Genomic DNA, 18,458 nt, shown 5'->3' with positions numbered 1-18,458 from the left:
CCCTCTTTCAAACCCCCCCCCCCTCCTCCTCCTCCAAACATCCAGTTAGGGAGTAATTGGGACTTTTTCTCTGCAATTTAGTCTTAGGGCAGCTCCAAGTAGAGAGCAGCTATGCAGAGGAAGAAAATCCTATCAGCATACTTTTGAACCATCTCCCTAACTGGAGGAAAGGACGTGAAACATGCTCAGGATACTGTATGTCCCTGTCAGGTTCAGTAACTGAACCTGAATGAGAGCTTAGTGAAAACTATGACCCTCCGACCACCATGCTCAATAGTAGTAACTGTGAGAGGGACCTTGGAGTCCTAGTAGACAATCACCTAAATATGAGCCAGCAGTGTGCTGCAGCTGCCAAAAAGGCCAACACAGTGCTAGGCTGCATTAACAGAGGGATAGAATCAAGATCACGTGAAGTATTAATACCACTCTTCAACGCCTTGGTAAGGCCACACTTGGAATACTGCATCCAGTTTTGGTCACCACGATGTAAAAAAGATGTTGAGACTCTAGAAAGAGTACAGAGAAGAGCAACAAAGATGATTAGGGGATGGAGGCTAAAACATATAAGGAACGGTTAGAATTGGGTATGTCTAGTTTAACGAAGAGAAGGACAAGGGGGGACATGATAGCAGTATTCCAATATCTCAGGGGCTGCCATAAAGAAGAGGGAATTAAGCTATTTTCCAAAGCACCTGAAGGAGGACAAGAAGCAACGGGTGGAAACTAATCAAGGAGAGAAGCAACCTAGAACTAAGGAGAAACTTCCTGACAGTGAGAACAATTAATCAGTGGAACAGCTTGCCTCCAGAAGCAGTAAATGCTCCAACACTGGAAGTTTTTAAGAAGAGACTGGACAGCCATTTGTCCGAAATGGTGTAGGGTTTCCTGCCCGAGCAGGGGGTTGGACTAGATGACCTCCAAGGTCCCTTCCAACTTTACTAATATGTAAGGGATTATGAATATGAATGTTAGCTTCTATTGATAACTTCTAATGCCGGGACAGATGACATACAGGGATTGATCAACCTAAAATGTGAATTGCAACTTCTAAAATGAAAATGAAATTGATTTTTTTTCAGCATGTGTTGTTATTGTTAAAAAGGCTAATATATTTTGAGTTTGCCAACTCTCGTGTGTACTTGCATCATTATGGTCTTTTTATTTTATATTTTTTCATTAATTTATAAATAAATAATTATAATAAACTTTTTATTGTCATTGTATGTGTATACAGTATACACATACAACGAAATTTAGATGACACCCAAAGACCAGGTCCCACACACATAATCCCCAAACACACTCCCACCCACCATAATTCCCCACCCCTAAAACCGCCCAAACATCCACCCAACAGACCAAGTAATACTGTCCAACAGTTCACTGATGGTGGCCCTTTAGTTCATTATTGTGGGATAAAAACTATTCAGAAAACGTGCGGTCCGAGTTTTAAATGTTCTATATCTTCTGCCAGAAGGCAACAGTCCAAAGAGATTGTAAGCAGGATGGGGAGAGTCTCTGAGAATGTTATGCAACTTCCTCAAACAACGAGATTTGAAGATGTTGTCCAGGGCTGGTAGCTGGAGTCCGATAATATTCTGGGCAGTTTTAATAATTCTCTGTAGAGCTTTTTTGTCCGCTACAGAGCTGCTCCCATACCATACATATTTCAATTATAATTTAATGCTGGAAAGTTGTAATTTTCAGAGGAGGCAGATTTGGACTAGGAAGTGAAAAGGTCCAATAGGCAGCTTATTTGATCTGGGAAACTAGGTTGCCTGAAATTTTTTCTCTCTCAAGTATCCTTCCTCCCATAGAAGATGAATTTAGAGGACAACTTATGGAGAAGGCGGATCAGAAAACATTACAAAACGTTTTTCCTGTTTAAAGGTTTTTATTGATTTTACCCCCATACATTCAATGGTATTTATTCAACAAACGTGCTCTCTTGAGTTTACATTCGCTAAATACATATTTAGTTCTTAATACTTTATTCTTTCCTCAAGCCATTGATAAAATAAGTCCCAAGTTTGATAATATTCTGTTTCTTCTTTTTCTGTCAGTCTCAAAGTCAGTCTATCCATCTCTGCACATTCTAATATTTTTTAAATTATTTCTTCATCTGATGGTATTCCTTCATTTTTTCCAATATTGCGCAAATACCGTATATGCCGGCATATTAGGCGACCTGACGTATAAGATGACCCCCGTCTTTATCGCCGAGCCGCATTCCTAGAATGTCATCTTATACGCCGGAAACTACCAGTATTTCCGGTGTATAAGACGACTCGGCGTATAAGACGACCCCCGTCTTTGGTGCCGAGTTTAGCGCTTCCGGAAGTCGTCTTATACGCCGGCATATATGGTATAATTCTTGCCGCTGTTATAACATGCAAAGTCAAATATATGCTTTGTTTACCAGTCTTTTCTGGCATTGTACCTAACAAAAAATGTTCAGTTTTAAAATCTACGTATTCTCCCAACATCTTTTCTAGCCAGGCATGTATATTTTTCCAATAACTCTTCGCTTTGGCACATGTCCACCAAACATGTTAATGTGCCTTTTTATATGAAACAGAAAAAATAGCATAAGCAATAGCATTTAGGCTTACAGAGGTAGTCCTCAGCTTACAACAGTTCATTTAGTATTTGTTCAACATTACAACGGAACTAAAAAAAGTGACTGATCGTTTTCACACTTATGACCATTGGAGCATCCCCAAGGTCATGTGATCAAAATTCACACTAGGCAACTGACTCATATTTGTGACGGTTGAAATGTCTCTGGGTCATGTGATCCCTTTTGCGACCTTCTGACCAGCAAAGTCAATGGGGAAGCTGGATTCACTTCACAACCGTGTTACTAGCTTCACAACTGCAGTAATTCTCTTAACAATGGTGACAAGAAAGGTCGCAAAGTGGGGGAAAAGCACTTAACAAATGTCTCACTTAACAACAAAAATGTTGGGCTCAACTGTGGTCGTAAGTTGAGAAGTACACCACCCCTTAAGGCTTTACAGCACACTTTGGGTGGTTTACAATGTTGAAGCATTATTTGCATATTGCCCCCAACAATCTGGGTCCTCACTCTACTGACCTTGGATGGATGGAAGGCTGAGTCAACTTTGAGCCCCATCAGGATCAAACTCTAGACTGTGGGCAGAGTTTGGCTGCAATACTGAACTTTAACCATTGTACCATCAGGACTCATAAAATGTACTTGTGACTAGATTTTTTTGATAATTAGAAAACATAAACAGAAAAAATGACTATTTTTGTAATCATAGAGTAAGATGATTTTTTAATGATGTTTATATTTGCTGCAAAGAAAATAGGAAGCTTTTCTTTTTTACTCTTTTCTTTCTGCACTTTTATCTTTTCTTTTTCTTTGTTTCCTTTACTCAGTATTAGTATTTCTGTTACTCAGTTGTTTTCTCCAGTGGAAAAACAAGTGCTTTATATAAATTAAATAATATTTTATATAGCCACATTGTTAATCAATACATAATCTCCACTGTAGTTTCATATTTTACTTCCATTATACAGCTTATAAGATAACCATTTCCCTGGTTTATTCACAAATTGAAAACGTCTGTGTTTTTCATAATTCAATTTTATTTCCAGTTCTCATATGGTTTACATCAGTGGTTCTCAACCTGTGGGTCGGGACCAAATTTGGGGTCGAACGACCATTTCACGGGGGTCACCAAACAACGCAGTCTGCCATTTTTTCCCCTTTTCCTTAGCTGTGCTACTCCCTATTCTATTGGCTTTTGAAAGCCAATAGATTTGAGTCTCTATTGGAAAGCCAATACGAATAGCACCTCTCGACTTGACCAGTATGAATAAGTGGCTGAGAACCATTACATGAATACTTGGCTTTCTTGAAATAGCCAAAATATTTTGGGTTTCTTCTTGCCATTGTGTCAGGTAACTGACCTGCCCAGGACCTGTCTAATTTCCCCTTGACATGAACTGCTAGGAGTTGAACTAAAGACTGAAAAGCCAATATCATAATATAGGGAAATTATCTTGGCATCTAGAAGAGATAACGACAAGCAGCTTTTTAAAAAGATGAAATCTGGGAATAGCATAGCTCAGGGGGGGGGGGTCGCAGAAGCTGTCTCCCTTTCCAAAACACTATAGCGTTGAAGCCACCTGCTCCACATGCATCGTCACACAAGCCAATACAAACTACCAATAGGAGGATCAGGACTCTAGAGGGCGCTCCAGTGTAACATGCAGTGTGAAAGAATGGGGGACTCTCCAATGGAGAAATTTCTCTATATACTAGGGAGTAGTCAACCCAAAAGCAAATGCTCAGTTTAAATAAGTGCAAAAGGAACCATAACAGATTAATCTATATGCTAACTTTGCCAATGCACGGAGGTGATTTGCCTTTGGCATCTGCTTAGTAGCCAAACGATATGGTAGTCCAGATGTTTCAGCGGCCTCGGAGGTTCCCAGGGAGAGTTCCGCAAGGAGCGCAGTCGGGGGCTGGGAGGACTCCCTCCAGCCTCCCCTTCACGCCGTTGCGTCTTTGCCTGTTCAAAGGCCAAAAAGAGCAAGCCGAAAGTTAGAGAGCGCCTGTGGAAAAAAAAAATCCTCTCCGCTCACTAGGTCTACTTAGAGGTTCGGAGGACGCGCGTCCTCTTGTTTTTCTTTTTCGGCGATTCCTTGAAAGGTTGTAGAAGACTCCGAGGGGTTAAAAACGAGTTCCTTCAAGCGTGGGACTTGCTACTTTGGGAGGAAGTAAGTTCGAGGGATGCGTTTGATTTCAGTGATTCGTTTTAGCCTGGGAATAGCAGGACCTTGTAAACTTGGATAATTTTCTTCTCGTCTCTGAATAAGCAAAAGGTTCCTGGCCATAAACATTTCTTTGTTGCAACAGTTAAGCAGGAAAAAGAAGTTTTTTCAGGACTCCTCGACTAAGCTATGAGTAAATCCCTCCTTTTACCGTAGTAAGCGACGGAACCCCACCCTCCACTTGTTTCCCTTAAGTAGTTACTTACGTGTTCCTTAGTGCATCCGTATATCTCGTCTTGAGCGGTTGTCGTGAGTAGATTCTGATTACTATTTTTAAACAATAATATGGAAATAATGTGTGGACCATCCTGTGCCTGCCGCTTCTCCCCTTCAGCCATCCACCCGCAGTCTTCTCAGCCTCACGGTCACTGCAGGTCTTCTAGACGGGAGCATTTAAGAGGAGAATTAGCGGACAGGAAAAAGTTTACGATCAATCTTGCCATGATGGAAGTGCCTAATACGCACACAGGCGCCCTGTAGATTTACAAAGATTCAATATCTGAAGTTCACCGTTCAAAAGTTTGTGGGTGGGTCGAGTTCCATTAATTTTGACTTCCAGTTAATGCCGCTCAAGAAGGACGTAGCTTCGTCTTAAGGTCTGTACAAATCCTAACTGCTGGGATTAATTCGGGCCATTGGGTCAGGGTTTTAAAAATCCGGTGGGTTATTAGGTGTCGATAGCAGTTGGGACTTTATCGCTTCACTGTTTTCTGAGGTTGCCCGGAGTTTTGTTAGGAAACCCAGGCTGATGCTCCAGTTGTGTTCTGAAAAGAAGCTTCAACATATCGGTGAAGCAAAGCTGGGATACAGATCCCTGCTCTTATATCCTTTGCAGCAGCCGTCCCCAACCCCCGGGCCATGGCCTTTTCGGAGTTGGACCGGTTCCCTCCCCCTCTCTCTCTCCCCGCCCCTCCCAACCGGGTCTCCAAGCTGCAGAGGTTGGAAACAAGTTTCTGTAAAGCAGCGGTTTACAACCTTTGTAGATTGTTGGCCCAGCTAGTGGGTGAGTAGGGAACTGGGTTGCGTGAGCGGCGGGCAGGCACGCACGCACGCACGCATGCAGCCCTTGCGCAAAGACCACGGCCCGGTAGTAAGTTACTGTAAAGCAGCAGTTCTATCCAAATGAGTATGAACTTGATGGAAGATGGCAATCAGCACGATCATCCATGCTTGATACCTTTAATCCATTTTGCCAGTAACAGGAGAAGAGGGCAAGTACAATAAAACCTTTGTCAAATGGGTGGATCTGAGGTGGTGCTTTTTTGCATTGAAAAATGGAATATAATCATGTTCTGATTAACTTTTTCTCCCTGATATTTATGGAGATTCTCAATCCTCCAGGTCATGGTTGTCCCCCAGGTGCTTTTCAAAAGGCAACTGGAATTATTTTTGTTTTTTTCCTTGAAAATATTTCACTTCTCAACAAAGAGGCTTCTTTGGTTCTGGCTGAACGGTGGGGAAAGGGAAGATTTTTATCCTTAAGAAAGTTGTATGTGTTTAGTACCCTGCTCTGTGAAGCTGCCTGGCAATCTTCTGCAGTTTTAATGCAGGCAAATGTTGTCTCATAATGTGAGATTAAGGACAAGGACCAGGCTTTGCCTCCTTGATGCTAAGACAGAGGTCCCCAACCTTTGGAGCACCAGGGACCGGTTCAGGTTCCGTGGAGAGAGGTTTTTCTGCAGACCAGAGGGGGCGTGGTTTCATGTACTGCCTGCATCCCACAGACGGGGCTTTGCTTGTTTGCACGGACTGGTTTCTGGCATGCTGTGGGCAGGTGCCGGACCATGGACCTGGGGTTGGGGACCCCTGTGCTAAGACATTAACTTTCCTCATTTGTTTGTTTGCAGGAAACTGAGCTGTAGCAATACTTACAGCAAAAATGGCCAGTGGAACCGTAGTTGTCATCCCTTCTAATGGACCAAACGTAATCCAAACGGCCCCTGGATTGCCCGGTGTTGCTCTTCAGGCATCCGGAGCAATTCTATATCCTCAGTATGGAGCTCAGCAACTTGGAATTTCCACCAGTGCTCCTCAACAAGTCCTCCAAAAGGGTCCTATGGAGAGATTCCTCAGTGCTGAGGCCAAAGTGCTTGGGGTACGCATGCTTTGTTATGTGCCTGTTTGAAGTCCATTAAGATTTTAGAGCTCTGTAGAGTGCTGAGAGCCCCATTTTGAAGTCCTGTACTTGCCTTGGGTTTTCTCTGGTTTTGGAATAGACTCCAGAAACCTCTGTTCTTCCTGGTAGTTTCTTTTCTGTTTTTATAAAAAAATTCTGAATCTTTTATAAAAAAAAATTATAAAAAAAATTTCTCCCTTCTCTCTGTGAAATGCAACTGTTGGACATTTCTCCCTAAGAATTTGGTCATAGATTGGCTACAACCCAAGCCGGTTGAAGTTGCTTTGTGCTTATGACCATGCTTAAGTTCCACTTGCAGAAGAGTCTGTAATGAGAGAAGTGATGTTCCTCTCTCAACGGCCTATCTTGATATTCATACAGACCTTCTTCTTGGCAAGAGCATTTCCACTGTAGGTCAAGCTACAGCCAAGGTGGCGCAGCAGTTAGAGTGCAGTACTGCAGGCCACTTTAGCTGACTGTGTTCAGCAGGTCAGCGGTTCAAATCTCACCGGCTCAAGGTTGACTCAGCCTTCCATCCTTCCGGGGTAGGTAAAATGAGGACCCAGATTGTTGGGGGCAATGTAAACATATATATATATACATTGCTTACTAGTGTACACCGCTTAGAGCAGTGGTTCTCAACCTGTGGGTCGGGACCCCATTTGGGGTCGAACGACCATTTCACGGGGGTCGCCAAACCACACTGTCTGCCATTTTTTCCCTTTTCCCTAGCTGTTCTACTCCCTCTTATTGGTGGCCACACCCACTTGGGGGTCACCACAATATGGGGAACTGTATTATGGGGTCACGGCATTAGAAAGGTTGAGAACCACTGGCTTAGAGAGTGCTTGCACTTAAAGCGGTATATAAGTCTCATAAATAAATAATAAATAAGCTATATCATAAATCTACATTAAATGTCAGGTACATAGTGACAATGGTGTCTCAAACTGTCCCTTCCCCCCCATTTGAATTTTTCACCATAGGAACCCAGGTCTTGGGTCAACACCTGCCCTGGAAGCTTAGAAGCCCCAACCCCTTTCAAGGACCTTTCAAAGAGGGATAGAAAGTGATGTCTCTCCTGGGGTGCTAACAAATTAGAATGTTTGTCTTTCTCTGATTCAGAGAACGAATTTGTCTTATGTTGTGTGTTTTCCTACCGTAGGCCATCCAAATCATGATTGGGTTGATCCACATTGGTTTTGGGGCTGTCTCGCTTTGTCTCATTTCTTTTCAACGGTATTACCTTAACTTGTCTGGAATTGGAGGTTACCCCTTTTGGGGAGGGATAATTGTAAGTATGTGCAAATTTCTATTCAGTCATGTACCAAGGTGTTAATGGCTAACAGATACCTAAAGAAGTCCTGTTTGCAATGGAGCCTCCTTGGCTTCTCATGGGTGCCAGGTTTATCTGATATTTTTTTCTGTTGATATTTCCAGTGGACTAAAATCAATCTTCTTCTGTTTCTTTTTCCATAGTTCATTTCTTCTGGATCACTATGTGTAGTGGCTGCAAACCGTCCAAATCGTGGTTTGGTGAGAAAGCTATATAGCATTTGAATTTATTTTATGCTGTTTCTTTGTAAGCACTTGGGTCCTTTTATATTGTCTGTTGTCTTCAGGTACTGCTCAGGCTTAAATCAACATTTGGGAAAGAAAAGAAAATACAAAAGTCCTATCACCTTCCTTCTTTGATCAGTTTTTGCTTCCAAACTTTGCTTCCATTGAAAGTTCTATGTCAACAGTAGAGACTGTTCAACCATCCAGAATTGGAGCCTCCCCTGGTCCCCATTTTGTGATGGGCTTCCTCCCAAGTTCCCTTCCTGATGTGTAACCTGTAACACTGCAGGTCCTGTCAGTACCGTGACAAAAATGAGAGAAGCCTGAGAGAGTCAATGACCGTGACGTGGGTGCTTGTTCTACAAGAGCTTCCTTAGTGGCTACTGCTAGTCCTGAGCAAAGAAATATCTTCCTGCATTCTCTATCTTGAACCAGATCGCCAACATAGCTCCTCCTCCTTTCCCTCCTCCATGTTGACAGAGGTTCCTATTTCAGCAGTATTCCTACATGAAAGCAACATTAGAAAAAAGCTCAGTGTATTAGGAGTAAAAGTATGGAACAAGTGTGGGACTCATCCTGGGAATCAAATAGAGGAGAGAGCTGATGGTAGCCCTCCTGCAAAGAGCTTGTTTTCTTCTCCCCTGTTTCTCCTTGATTTAAAATGTTCATGGCAACACAGAAATGTTTTTGTCTTGTAAAGGAACATAGTGTGGATTCAAGAGAAGAAAAACGACCATCTTGATAGAAAAATACTACATTCCTGACAGAGGAGAACTAAAAACAGAGCAATTTTTGAATGTTCAGAATTCTCACAAATGACTCCAAGGGTTTCTCCATTCCCATCTCATTAGTTGCCTCTCTGTAATGTTGTATAGCTAGAAGACCACTTAACATTAACATTTAACGCTTAGAGTGCATTTTGTCCTAGAATAAACAGTGTGGGATTTCTTTCTTTACCAGAATGTTATTGGGTGAATAAACCTTACCAGTTTTCCTGTCACTGTTAACCACCTGGCCTTCAGTGGAGGCTGACATCCAGAAACAGAGAGAAAGAATTTGACAATGTTAGAAAAGCCTTCAAATGAATTGTGTCGTTTGCCTCTAATCCATGGAAAACCCTGTTGCTGCTGCTGTTTGATACCTATGATTTTAGTGGATGTTGCCTGGTTTCACCACTGACTGGTTATTTGTCATTAAGCAGTCTCATAGAATTTCTCTGTCACTGTTTTTACCACAGTTGTGGCTAATTATTTTTATGCTTTGTATTTAATAAGACTTATGCTGACACCATAATTATAATTTCTCTCCTTCTGGTGCATTGATGTTTCAGGTACAAGCCAGTGTAGGATTGAACATCACAAGTGCTATGATGGCATTAGTTGGTATCATGCTTTATATATGCGATCTGATCCTCAGCGGTGCTTCTCTATATAACACTACAAGTATAATCGTAAGTAAACCAATCTGGTCATACATTTTGGCTTCATGTGCAGAATCCTGAAGGAGATTATGTATGTTCCTAGGATACCTTTTGAGTTTTGTTTGAAACCTTTCCTTGAATAGGTCTAAGTCCCAAAGACATGAGTGCTATTTTATTTGAATTTTTAAAATATATTTATATATTTGTTAAATAAGGGCAAGCAATCTTCGGGTTGTCCAAAGTGTGTAGGACTTTGTAGATTTCATCTTCTCCAGTTTTTTTGGGTTCTTTTTTTTGGTGGGAAGGGGGATAGATATGGTTGTTGGCTTAGATTGTTTGAAAATTCTATATAGAACAGAATACAGCTGTACATGTTGAAATGTATACCAGATTTTCCTGCCATCCCCACATCCTCATCACTTCTTTGCATTTGCCACACGAGTTTTAGAAAACTGAAAATTAGGTAAGTTCTGTAGACAATTTAGAACAGTGGTTCTCAACCTGTGGGTCGGGACCCCATTTGGGGTCGAACGACCATTTCACGGGGGTCGCCAAACAACGCAGTCCGCCATTTTTTCCCCCTTTTCCTTAGCTGTGCTACTCCCTTATATTCTATTGGCTTTTGAAAGCCAATAGAATAGACTCTCTTGAATAGAGTCTAATTCTATTGGCTTTCAAAAGCCAATAGGAATTGTCCAGGCTATCTCTGCCCTGCTGAGCCCACCAAAAGTCCCATTCTGCAAATGGTGCTGCACCAGTTGAGTAGTCCTTGACTTACAACCGGTTGAGTAGTCCTCAACTTACGACCGGTTGGGGGTCGCGGCATTAAAAAGGTTGAGAACTACTGATTTAGAACCATGCCAATACCCAGGATCAATGGCTTGATATTTTACTATTTTGTAAAGTGCTTTCTTATGAGTGTTAAATCATAGTAGTATCACATCCAGGGTTTTTTCCCCTTTTCAACCTGACAGATAATTGGAAAGAAGTTGGCTAAAGTAAATAGATATATAGTAGCTGCATCCTTATTGATGAAGGGACACAATATATCTTAGACTGGCTGAATCTAAATCACATGGCTGCCCTTAACCATACTCTGTTAATGCCAATTTCCCCAATTTTACCATGAGGTTACCTTTACCTTATCCTCAGACCATGAATAAGATTCCAAGCCTTAAGTCATCATTAGCTGTACTGGTATAAAACTAGTCTTTTCCTCTCCTCTTATTCTGACCCCATCCAACAACAGCCTCAAGGTGTATAAAATCTATTTCCCTTCACCCATTATCTTGGAGATAAAGTCAGGTGATCAAGACTAGATATGTTAGGACAATGGGGAGGCCTGTGGCCTTTTCTCTTTGGACTAACCAGCCTCTGCCTTAACTGCTTTCAGTTCAGTCCCTTGTGACTCTTGGTGTAATTCAGGAGAACATGCACCCAAAGTGTTCAACTGTGTTTGAGTCATCATAACCTGAATACCTTGTTCTGGGGAACATGTCCCTTTAAATAAGGAAGCAGAGGGACTGAAGATAAAACAGAGCATCTTTCACTGACATACAAAGCTAGAGTGATCACTGTCACTTGGCCAGCAGAATGCCAAAGAGCCTAGAACTAAGAAAGATTACAGCTTAAATACCCTTAGAACATAAGAATAAGAATGATAAAAGTAATGTACATCATATTATGGCCTTTACAACTGGGAGGGAACCTTTGACATTATTATGGGATGTCCTTACCGTGGTCTGACCCGAGGCCTCCAAATTCCACATTATTACAAAGGCTCCAATCTGGCCTGCTAACACTACTACCACCTTGAACAATGTCCTTCAGCCGATTTGGTTAGGAGAGCTGAGAATTTCGGTATCAGTAAAACTAATGATTTAGACTGAGCATTGGATTCTTCTTCTTTGCTTCACCCTACATGAGCAGCTTTTTGTGGTGCATAAAGGAGAAACAAGGCTCAGGTGAAATACGTGCTACTATGCAATGATTTAACTTGATGTGTGGATCTGAAATATGATTGATCCTCCTTTGATTCTCAGTATTATCTGGAATTTCCCTTCAGAATGCTGCAAAACGTAAGAGGTGCTACATTTCTCTAATGTGGTTTTCTCATATCACACAGGCTATACAGTCTTCAATTTATGACTATTCATTTAGCGACCATTCAAAGCTTCAGTGGCACTCAAAGCTATGACCACTTCTTGCATGTATGGCCATTGTAGCATCTTTACAGTCACATGGTTAAAACCTGGGGGCTTGGCTACTAGCAATGTATTTAGGACACTTGCAGCATCCCCTCTGCAACTTTTCCAGCCAGCAAAGACGATGGGATGGGGAAGCTGGAGTCACTTAACAACCATAGGATTCCCTTAACCGTAGCAATTTCCTTAACAACAGTGTCAAGAAAGGTCAAATTATGCATGACTCACTTAACAACTGCCTTGCTTAACAATGGAAATTCTGGTCCCAATTGTGGTTGTAAGTCGAGGGTTACCTGTACGCAGCCTCTGTTTTTCCCAGTACAATTGTTCCTCTCAGTCTTTCCCCAGGAAGCAGCTGGGAGTCCCTTTTTATGGTGCAGCACATTAAATAAAACAAAATACATTCCACTACATTAATTTCTCAGCAGATTACAACTATCTTTCCACATGTTTATAGATTACTGTAAAGAATGTCAGTTATGGCTTCTCCAGTCTGCTACTCTTGTTCAGCCTGCTGGAATTTTGCATCGCTGTTTCACTTGCACACTTTGGGTGCCAGGCAACTTGCTGTTCTAATGCCCAGGTAAATATATGATAGCTTGATAATAGCTTCAGTTTTGCTAGAGAGGGAATGTCATGAATGCAACACAATTTGTGTTCTCTCTTTTTAATTCATGATGCAGAAGTTCATGTCCTCATTTAAGTGGGCTCCGTTCTAAATGTATATATTTACTTTAGTAGTGTGACTGCATTTATTTATTTTAAAGCATCTGTTACTTGATCACATTTTCTCACAATGCTATCATTTTTTGAAAAAAAATTAGGTCTATTTCGTTTTTTAAAAAATAACATTATTTTAAAATCTCAGACCAACAGCTGAATACATGACTACCATTTGCTACTTAAGATCTCCAGATATTAATGTGGTAATAAAGGGATTCTAATAGAGGCCTTTGAAAAAAGGCTTTTGAAAAAAAACATTTGAAAACAACTGAATTACCAACCAAGTACCTACATTCTGCATTGGCAAGTTCTGTGGTGGGTCAAAAAGCCATGTCTGTCCCTTGTTTGGCAGAAGCGACAATTGGCTTCCTTTTGTATCAAAAACTAATATACACTCAACCTTTCAGAAATGCTTCAGATTAATTTGAGAGGGAGAAAATGGGAGAGAACAAAGACTGAAAGGGGTGAATATGGTTGGACCTGACAAAACAGAAGAACTCTAAAAATATTGTAAGCAGCTAAATCAGCATGCAGAGATGCCTGTCTTGGAGGCCTTGGTGCTCTCTAGCTTGGTTGCTTTCTAGCAGATGTTTCATTACTCAAACAAGGTAACATCATCAGTGCAGGTTTATTATAGTAAAACGTCTGCAAAAAAAAAAACAACCAAGCTTAGAGACCATCAAGGTCTCCTCATTTCAACCCTGAACTATAAATATTCTCCTTTATCAGCACCTGTATCCATTCAGAACAACTGTCAGTTGAAGCCATTTCAGAAACCAAACAAAATTTCCCTGGAGGGAAATGCATCTTCTTCAGGTCTTTAAATTCTTAAAATAAGTTAATAACCTGATGTCTTTTCTGAATAAATCATGAAAATATTATTTATTTATTATATGCTCCTCAATTAAGTTGGACCCTAGGAGGTTTACAACAACAGAGTAACCATATGAATTCAGAAACAGAAAATATAAGCAATATATAACTGCAATAAAAACTAATGCACAAAATAAAATCAGTCCCCCAAAGGTCCTCAGGAGAAGCCAGTTTACTTCTCTTACCACTGTCCAGAGGACTATCCCAGTTAGCACTATCCTTATGAAACCCACAAATGGAACACACAACTAGAGGGATTTAAATTATTTAAAAGAAACAGACTAAATAAAAGAGGAGGTGGAGTTGCTCTCTATATAAGAAATAACTACATCTGTACAGAAATAGAGCACAATAATGAGGAAAACTGTCTAGAATGCATTTGGGTCGATATAAAAGGGGTGGGGAAATGACATTGCCTACATCACAATAGTAATGGGGACTTTAATTACCCTGACATCAACTGAGAGACAAACTCTGCACCAAGCGGAAGATCAAAAAACAGATTCCTGACAAACCTTTCAGACAACTGTGTCACCCAAAAAGTAGAGAAGAGAACTAGGGGATTAGCCATATTGGATCTAATTCTCACTAACAGAGATGAAATGATAGAAGGTGTTGAAGCCACCGGAAATTTGGGAGGAAGTGTTCATGCAATATTGGAATTCAACATTCTGAAAGCACAAGCAATAGAACACAGTCAAACTAGAATCTTGGACTTTAATAAGAGAGCTAATTTCAGTAAACTTAGGGCTTGGGAAGGATTCAATGGATGAGAATCCTCAAGGGGAAAACAACTCAAGAAGCTTGGGAAATTTTGAAAAGTGAGATAATAAAAGCCCAGTCTAGCACAATAGCAACAAAGAAGAAAAATAACAGGTCTCAAAAGAAACCAGCATGGCTGCATAAAGAACTCTCTGATAAATTGAAAGACAAAAAGGACAAGTATAAAAAGTGGAGAGGGGGACACATAACTAAGGCAGAATATTAGGAAATAGCCCGAGCCTGCAAAGATGAAGGGAGGAAAGCTAAGGCTCAAAATGAACTAAGGCTTGCGACCAGAGTCAAAAACAACAAAGTTTCAACATGTAAAAAACAAGAAAAAAATTAAGAAATGATTGGTCCATTAGTGAGGGAAAGTGGCAAGAAGGTGACAAAACTATTTAACCCGTTTTTTGCATCTGTCTTTACACAAAGGGAAAAAACAGACCAACCTATCAAAAATAGTGCCATAAAAACAGAATAGAAACACAAGTTAAGAAAGGCAAAGAAAATGGTAAGTGAGCACCTGTCCAGCCTACACGAGTTCAAATCACCAGGACCAGATGGATTACACGCCAAGGTTCTCAAGGAACTGGCAGATGTGATCTCAGAACCACTGAACTATATTTTTCAAAGATCCTGGAGTGCTGGGGAACTACCAGAGGACTGGAAAAGAGCTGATGTAGTTCTCAACTTCAAAAAAGGAAAAAAAGTGGATCCAGGAAATTACAGACCTATTAGCCCGACCTCAGTAACTGGGAAGATTTTGGAAAAGATAATCAAACAATGAATTAGTGAACACCTAGAGGCAAACAAAGTCATTACTAAAAGCCAATGTGGTTTTGTGAAAAACAGATCATGCCAGACAAATCTTATTGCATTCTTTGTCCAAGTGACAAAATTAGTGGATCAGAGGAATGCTGTGGATGTAATTTACTTGGACTTCAGTAAGGCATTTGATAAAGTAGATCATAACCTACTACTTGATAAGATAGAAAAATGTGGGTTAGACAGATGGATCCGTAGCTGGCTGACCGGTCCTCAATGGAACTGCATCTACATGGGGGGAAATGTAAAGTGGGGTGCCCCAGGGCTCTGTTCTAGGCCCAGTGCTCTTCAACATCTTCATCAACAATTTGGACGAGGGGATAGATGGGGAACCTATCAAATTTGCAGACAACACCAAGCTGGCAGGAATAGCCAACACAGGATTAAGATACAGGAGGATCTGGACAAACTTGAACACTGGGCGCTATCTAACAAAATGAAATTCAGTGGTGAAAAAAGTAAGGTTCTACATTTAGGCAAGAAAAACCAAATGTACAGGTATAGTATAGGGGGTACCTTGCTCAATAGTAGCAACTGTGAGAGGGATCTTGGAGTCCTAGTGGACAATCACTTAAATATGAGTGAGCAGTGTGCTGCAGTTGCCAAAAAAGCCAACACAGTGCTAGGCTGCATTAACAGAGGGATAGAATCAAGATCACGTGAAATATTAATACCACTTTACAATGCCTTGGTAAGGCCACACTTGGAATACTGCATCCAGTTTTGGTCACCACGATGTAAAAAAGATGTTGAGACTCTAGAAAGAGTACAGAGAAGAACAATAAAGATGATTAGGGGACTGGAGCTAAAACATATACGGAACAGTTGCTGGAATTGGGTAAGTCAAGTTTAACGAAGAGAAGGACAAGGGGGGACATGATAGTGTTCCAATATCTCAGGGGCTGCCACAAAGAAGAGGGAGTCAAGCTATTCTCCAGAACACCTGAAGGCAAGACAAGAAGCAATGGGTAGAAAATAATCAAGGAGAGAAGCAACCTAGAACTAAGGAGAAACTTCCTGACAGTTAGAACAATTAACCAGTGGATCAGCCTGCCTCCAGAAGCAGTAAATGCTCCAACACTGGAAGTTTTTAAGAAGAGACTGGACAGCCATTTGTCCGAAATGGTGTAGGGTTTCCTGCCTGAGCAGGGGGGTGGACTAGATGACCTCCAAGGTCCCTTCCAACATCATCATCATTATTTCAGAAGGGTTAGGGTTACATAAATAAAATACTCACTGGGGTGGGGGCAGGTGTGTGTGTCTTCCTGTCATGCCTCTTGGTAGGTGGGAGATCCTGAGCAGAGTCTCTGAATGTGTGGATAAGGCTGGCAGATTCAATCAGGAAAAATCACTTAAATGCTCTGGCCCTAAATCATTTGCATGTTAATTTATAGTTTTAAAGAATTCTCTATCAGGACTTTGAGCTATCAAGGATTTCAGCCTGTTGATGAGACTCCCAGCATCATAGTTAACAACACACAACTGGAGAATCTATTTCTCCTACCCAGAGTAAGAGGTGCCTCCCTGAATATTGACTATTCTTTTCTGTTACAGCAAACTATGCATTTTGTGCCTTACCAAGTCATTGGAGATGGAGCAGGCACAGCTGAACCAAATCCTCCTCCTCCTCCACCAACTTACGAGAACATGATTACCCAATCTCAGTAAAACAAGAACCCCAGGAAGGAAATATGAGAAGTGTTGCAACAGAGGTTGCAGGAGAAGCAATGGATTACTTTGTTTTTTCCTCCAGCTTTATTTATTTTTCAATTACAACCTTTAAACACCAAATTAAATGGTGGCAAGTTTTAAAAGTTCTTCTATTTTGCTAATAATTATAACAGTTCCCTAGAAGCAAGAATTTGTGCTCTTATTCTTTTCTTTGACAAATCTGCATATAGATGGAAAGTTGAACAACTAGCCTTGTATGTGGTCAGAATAGTCTTGAACTGTACATATTCAAAACTAGAAATTATAGTAGATTTTAGGAGAAGCCCTCCTATCATCTCTTACAATACTAGACAACACAATATCAACAGTAGAGACCTTCAAGTTTCTAGTTTCTATAATACCTGAGGACTTAAAATGGACTCCTAACATCAAGGTGGCGCAGCAGTTAGAGTGCAGTACTGCAGGCCACTTTAGCTGACTGTGTTCAGCAGGTCAGCGGTTCAAATCTCACCGGCTCAAGGTTGACTCAGCCTTCCATCCTTCCGGGGTAGGTAAAATGAGGACCCAGATTGTTGGGGGCAATGTAAATATATATATACATTGCTTACTGGTGTACACCGCTTAGAGAGTGCTTGCACTTAAAGCGGTATATAAGTCTCATAAATAAATAAATAAATAAAAATGTTATCAAAAAAGCACAACAAAGAATGTCCTTCTTGTTCCAACTCAGAAAGCTCAGACTGTTCAAAGAACATTGAGTCTGTCATTTGTACCTCTCTAACTGTCTGGTTTGACACTGCAATCAAACAAGACAGACAAACTTCAACAGATAGTTAGACCTGCAGAAAAAACAATTGCTACCAGCCTGCCTTTCATTGAGGACCTGTACAATGCAGGAGCCAGAAAGGGCTGTGAAAATATCCACAGGCCCCTCACATCCTGGACATAAACTGTTCCAATTTCTTTCCTCAAGTTGACCTTATAGGGCATTGCAGGCCAAAGCAACTAGACACAAGGACTGTTTTTCCCCCATGCCATCACTCTGCTAAACAACTAATTCCCACAACACTGTCAAACTACTAGTAGGACTGTATTACTATTATCCTTCTCATCTTCCTACGGTATTACCTATTTCCTTATCTTATGAATATAACTTTGTTGTATCTTACAATTTATATTATTTTATTTAATATCCTGGTATGATTTATGTTGATTGCTTATTTAGAAACCTATGTTTATCATTGAGTATTGTGTCTTACGATTTATGATGAATGTATTTTATGATTATAATTGTGATTTATCACTTACTGCTTTTAAGTAAACTGAGAGCTTATGCACTGGAGACAGATTCCTTGGGTATCCAATCATACTTGACCAATAAAGAATTCAATTTCTATTCCACTCCACTCCATTGTATTCTTATGAATTTGTGGTGAGTTTCAGTGGGTGTATCTGAAAACTAACATGCTGAAAATTGTGCTGTAAGTGTTATGGAGTG

General features: G+C 40.8%; 1 protein-coding gene across 4 annotated transcripts; it reads left to right on the top strand.

Annotated features, from left to right (window-relative positions):
- The first annotated feature begins 4,543 nt into the window (after positions 1-4,543).
- LOC120308311 (membrane-spanning 4-domains subfamily A member 8-like) lies at positions 4,544-17,516 on the top strand. Of its 4 annotated transcripts, none has more exons than XM_039344215.1 (7): positions 4,544-4,752; positions 6,654-6,901; positions 8,088-8,216; positions 8,402-8,458; positions 9,813-9,932; positions 12,564-12,689; positions 16,844-17,516. In XM_039344215.1, exons 2-7 carry the CDS (start codon positions 6,686-6,688, stop codon positions 16,955-16,957), a joined length of 762 nt encoding a protein of 253 aa, XP_039200149.1. In that variant the 5' UTR covers positions 4,544-4,752; positions 6,654-6,685; the 3' UTR covers positions 16,958-17,516. The 4 variants fall into 4 exon arrangements, with proteins under 4 accessions (XP_039200149.1, XP_039200148.1, XP_039200151.1 ...); XM_039344214.1 differs by lacking the exon at positions 4,544-4,752 and adding an exon at positions 4,931-5,055; XM_039344217.1 differs by lacking the exon at positions 4,544-4,752 and adding an exon at positions 5,267-5,402.
- Positions 17,517-18,458: the final 942 nt, after the last annotated feature.

Source organism: Crotalus tigris, unplaced genomic scaffold, assembly GCF_016545835.1.
Source record: "Crotalus tigris isolate CLP2741 ecotype Arizona unplaced genomic scaffold, ASM1654583v1 scf7180000017899.1852299, whole genome shotgun sequence".
NCBI lineage: Eukaryota > Metazoa > Chordata > Lepidosauria > Squamata > Viperidae > Crotalus > Crotalus tigris.
Note: the sequence above shows the minus strand (reverse complement) of the source record. Positions and strands in the feature narration are given on the sequence as shown.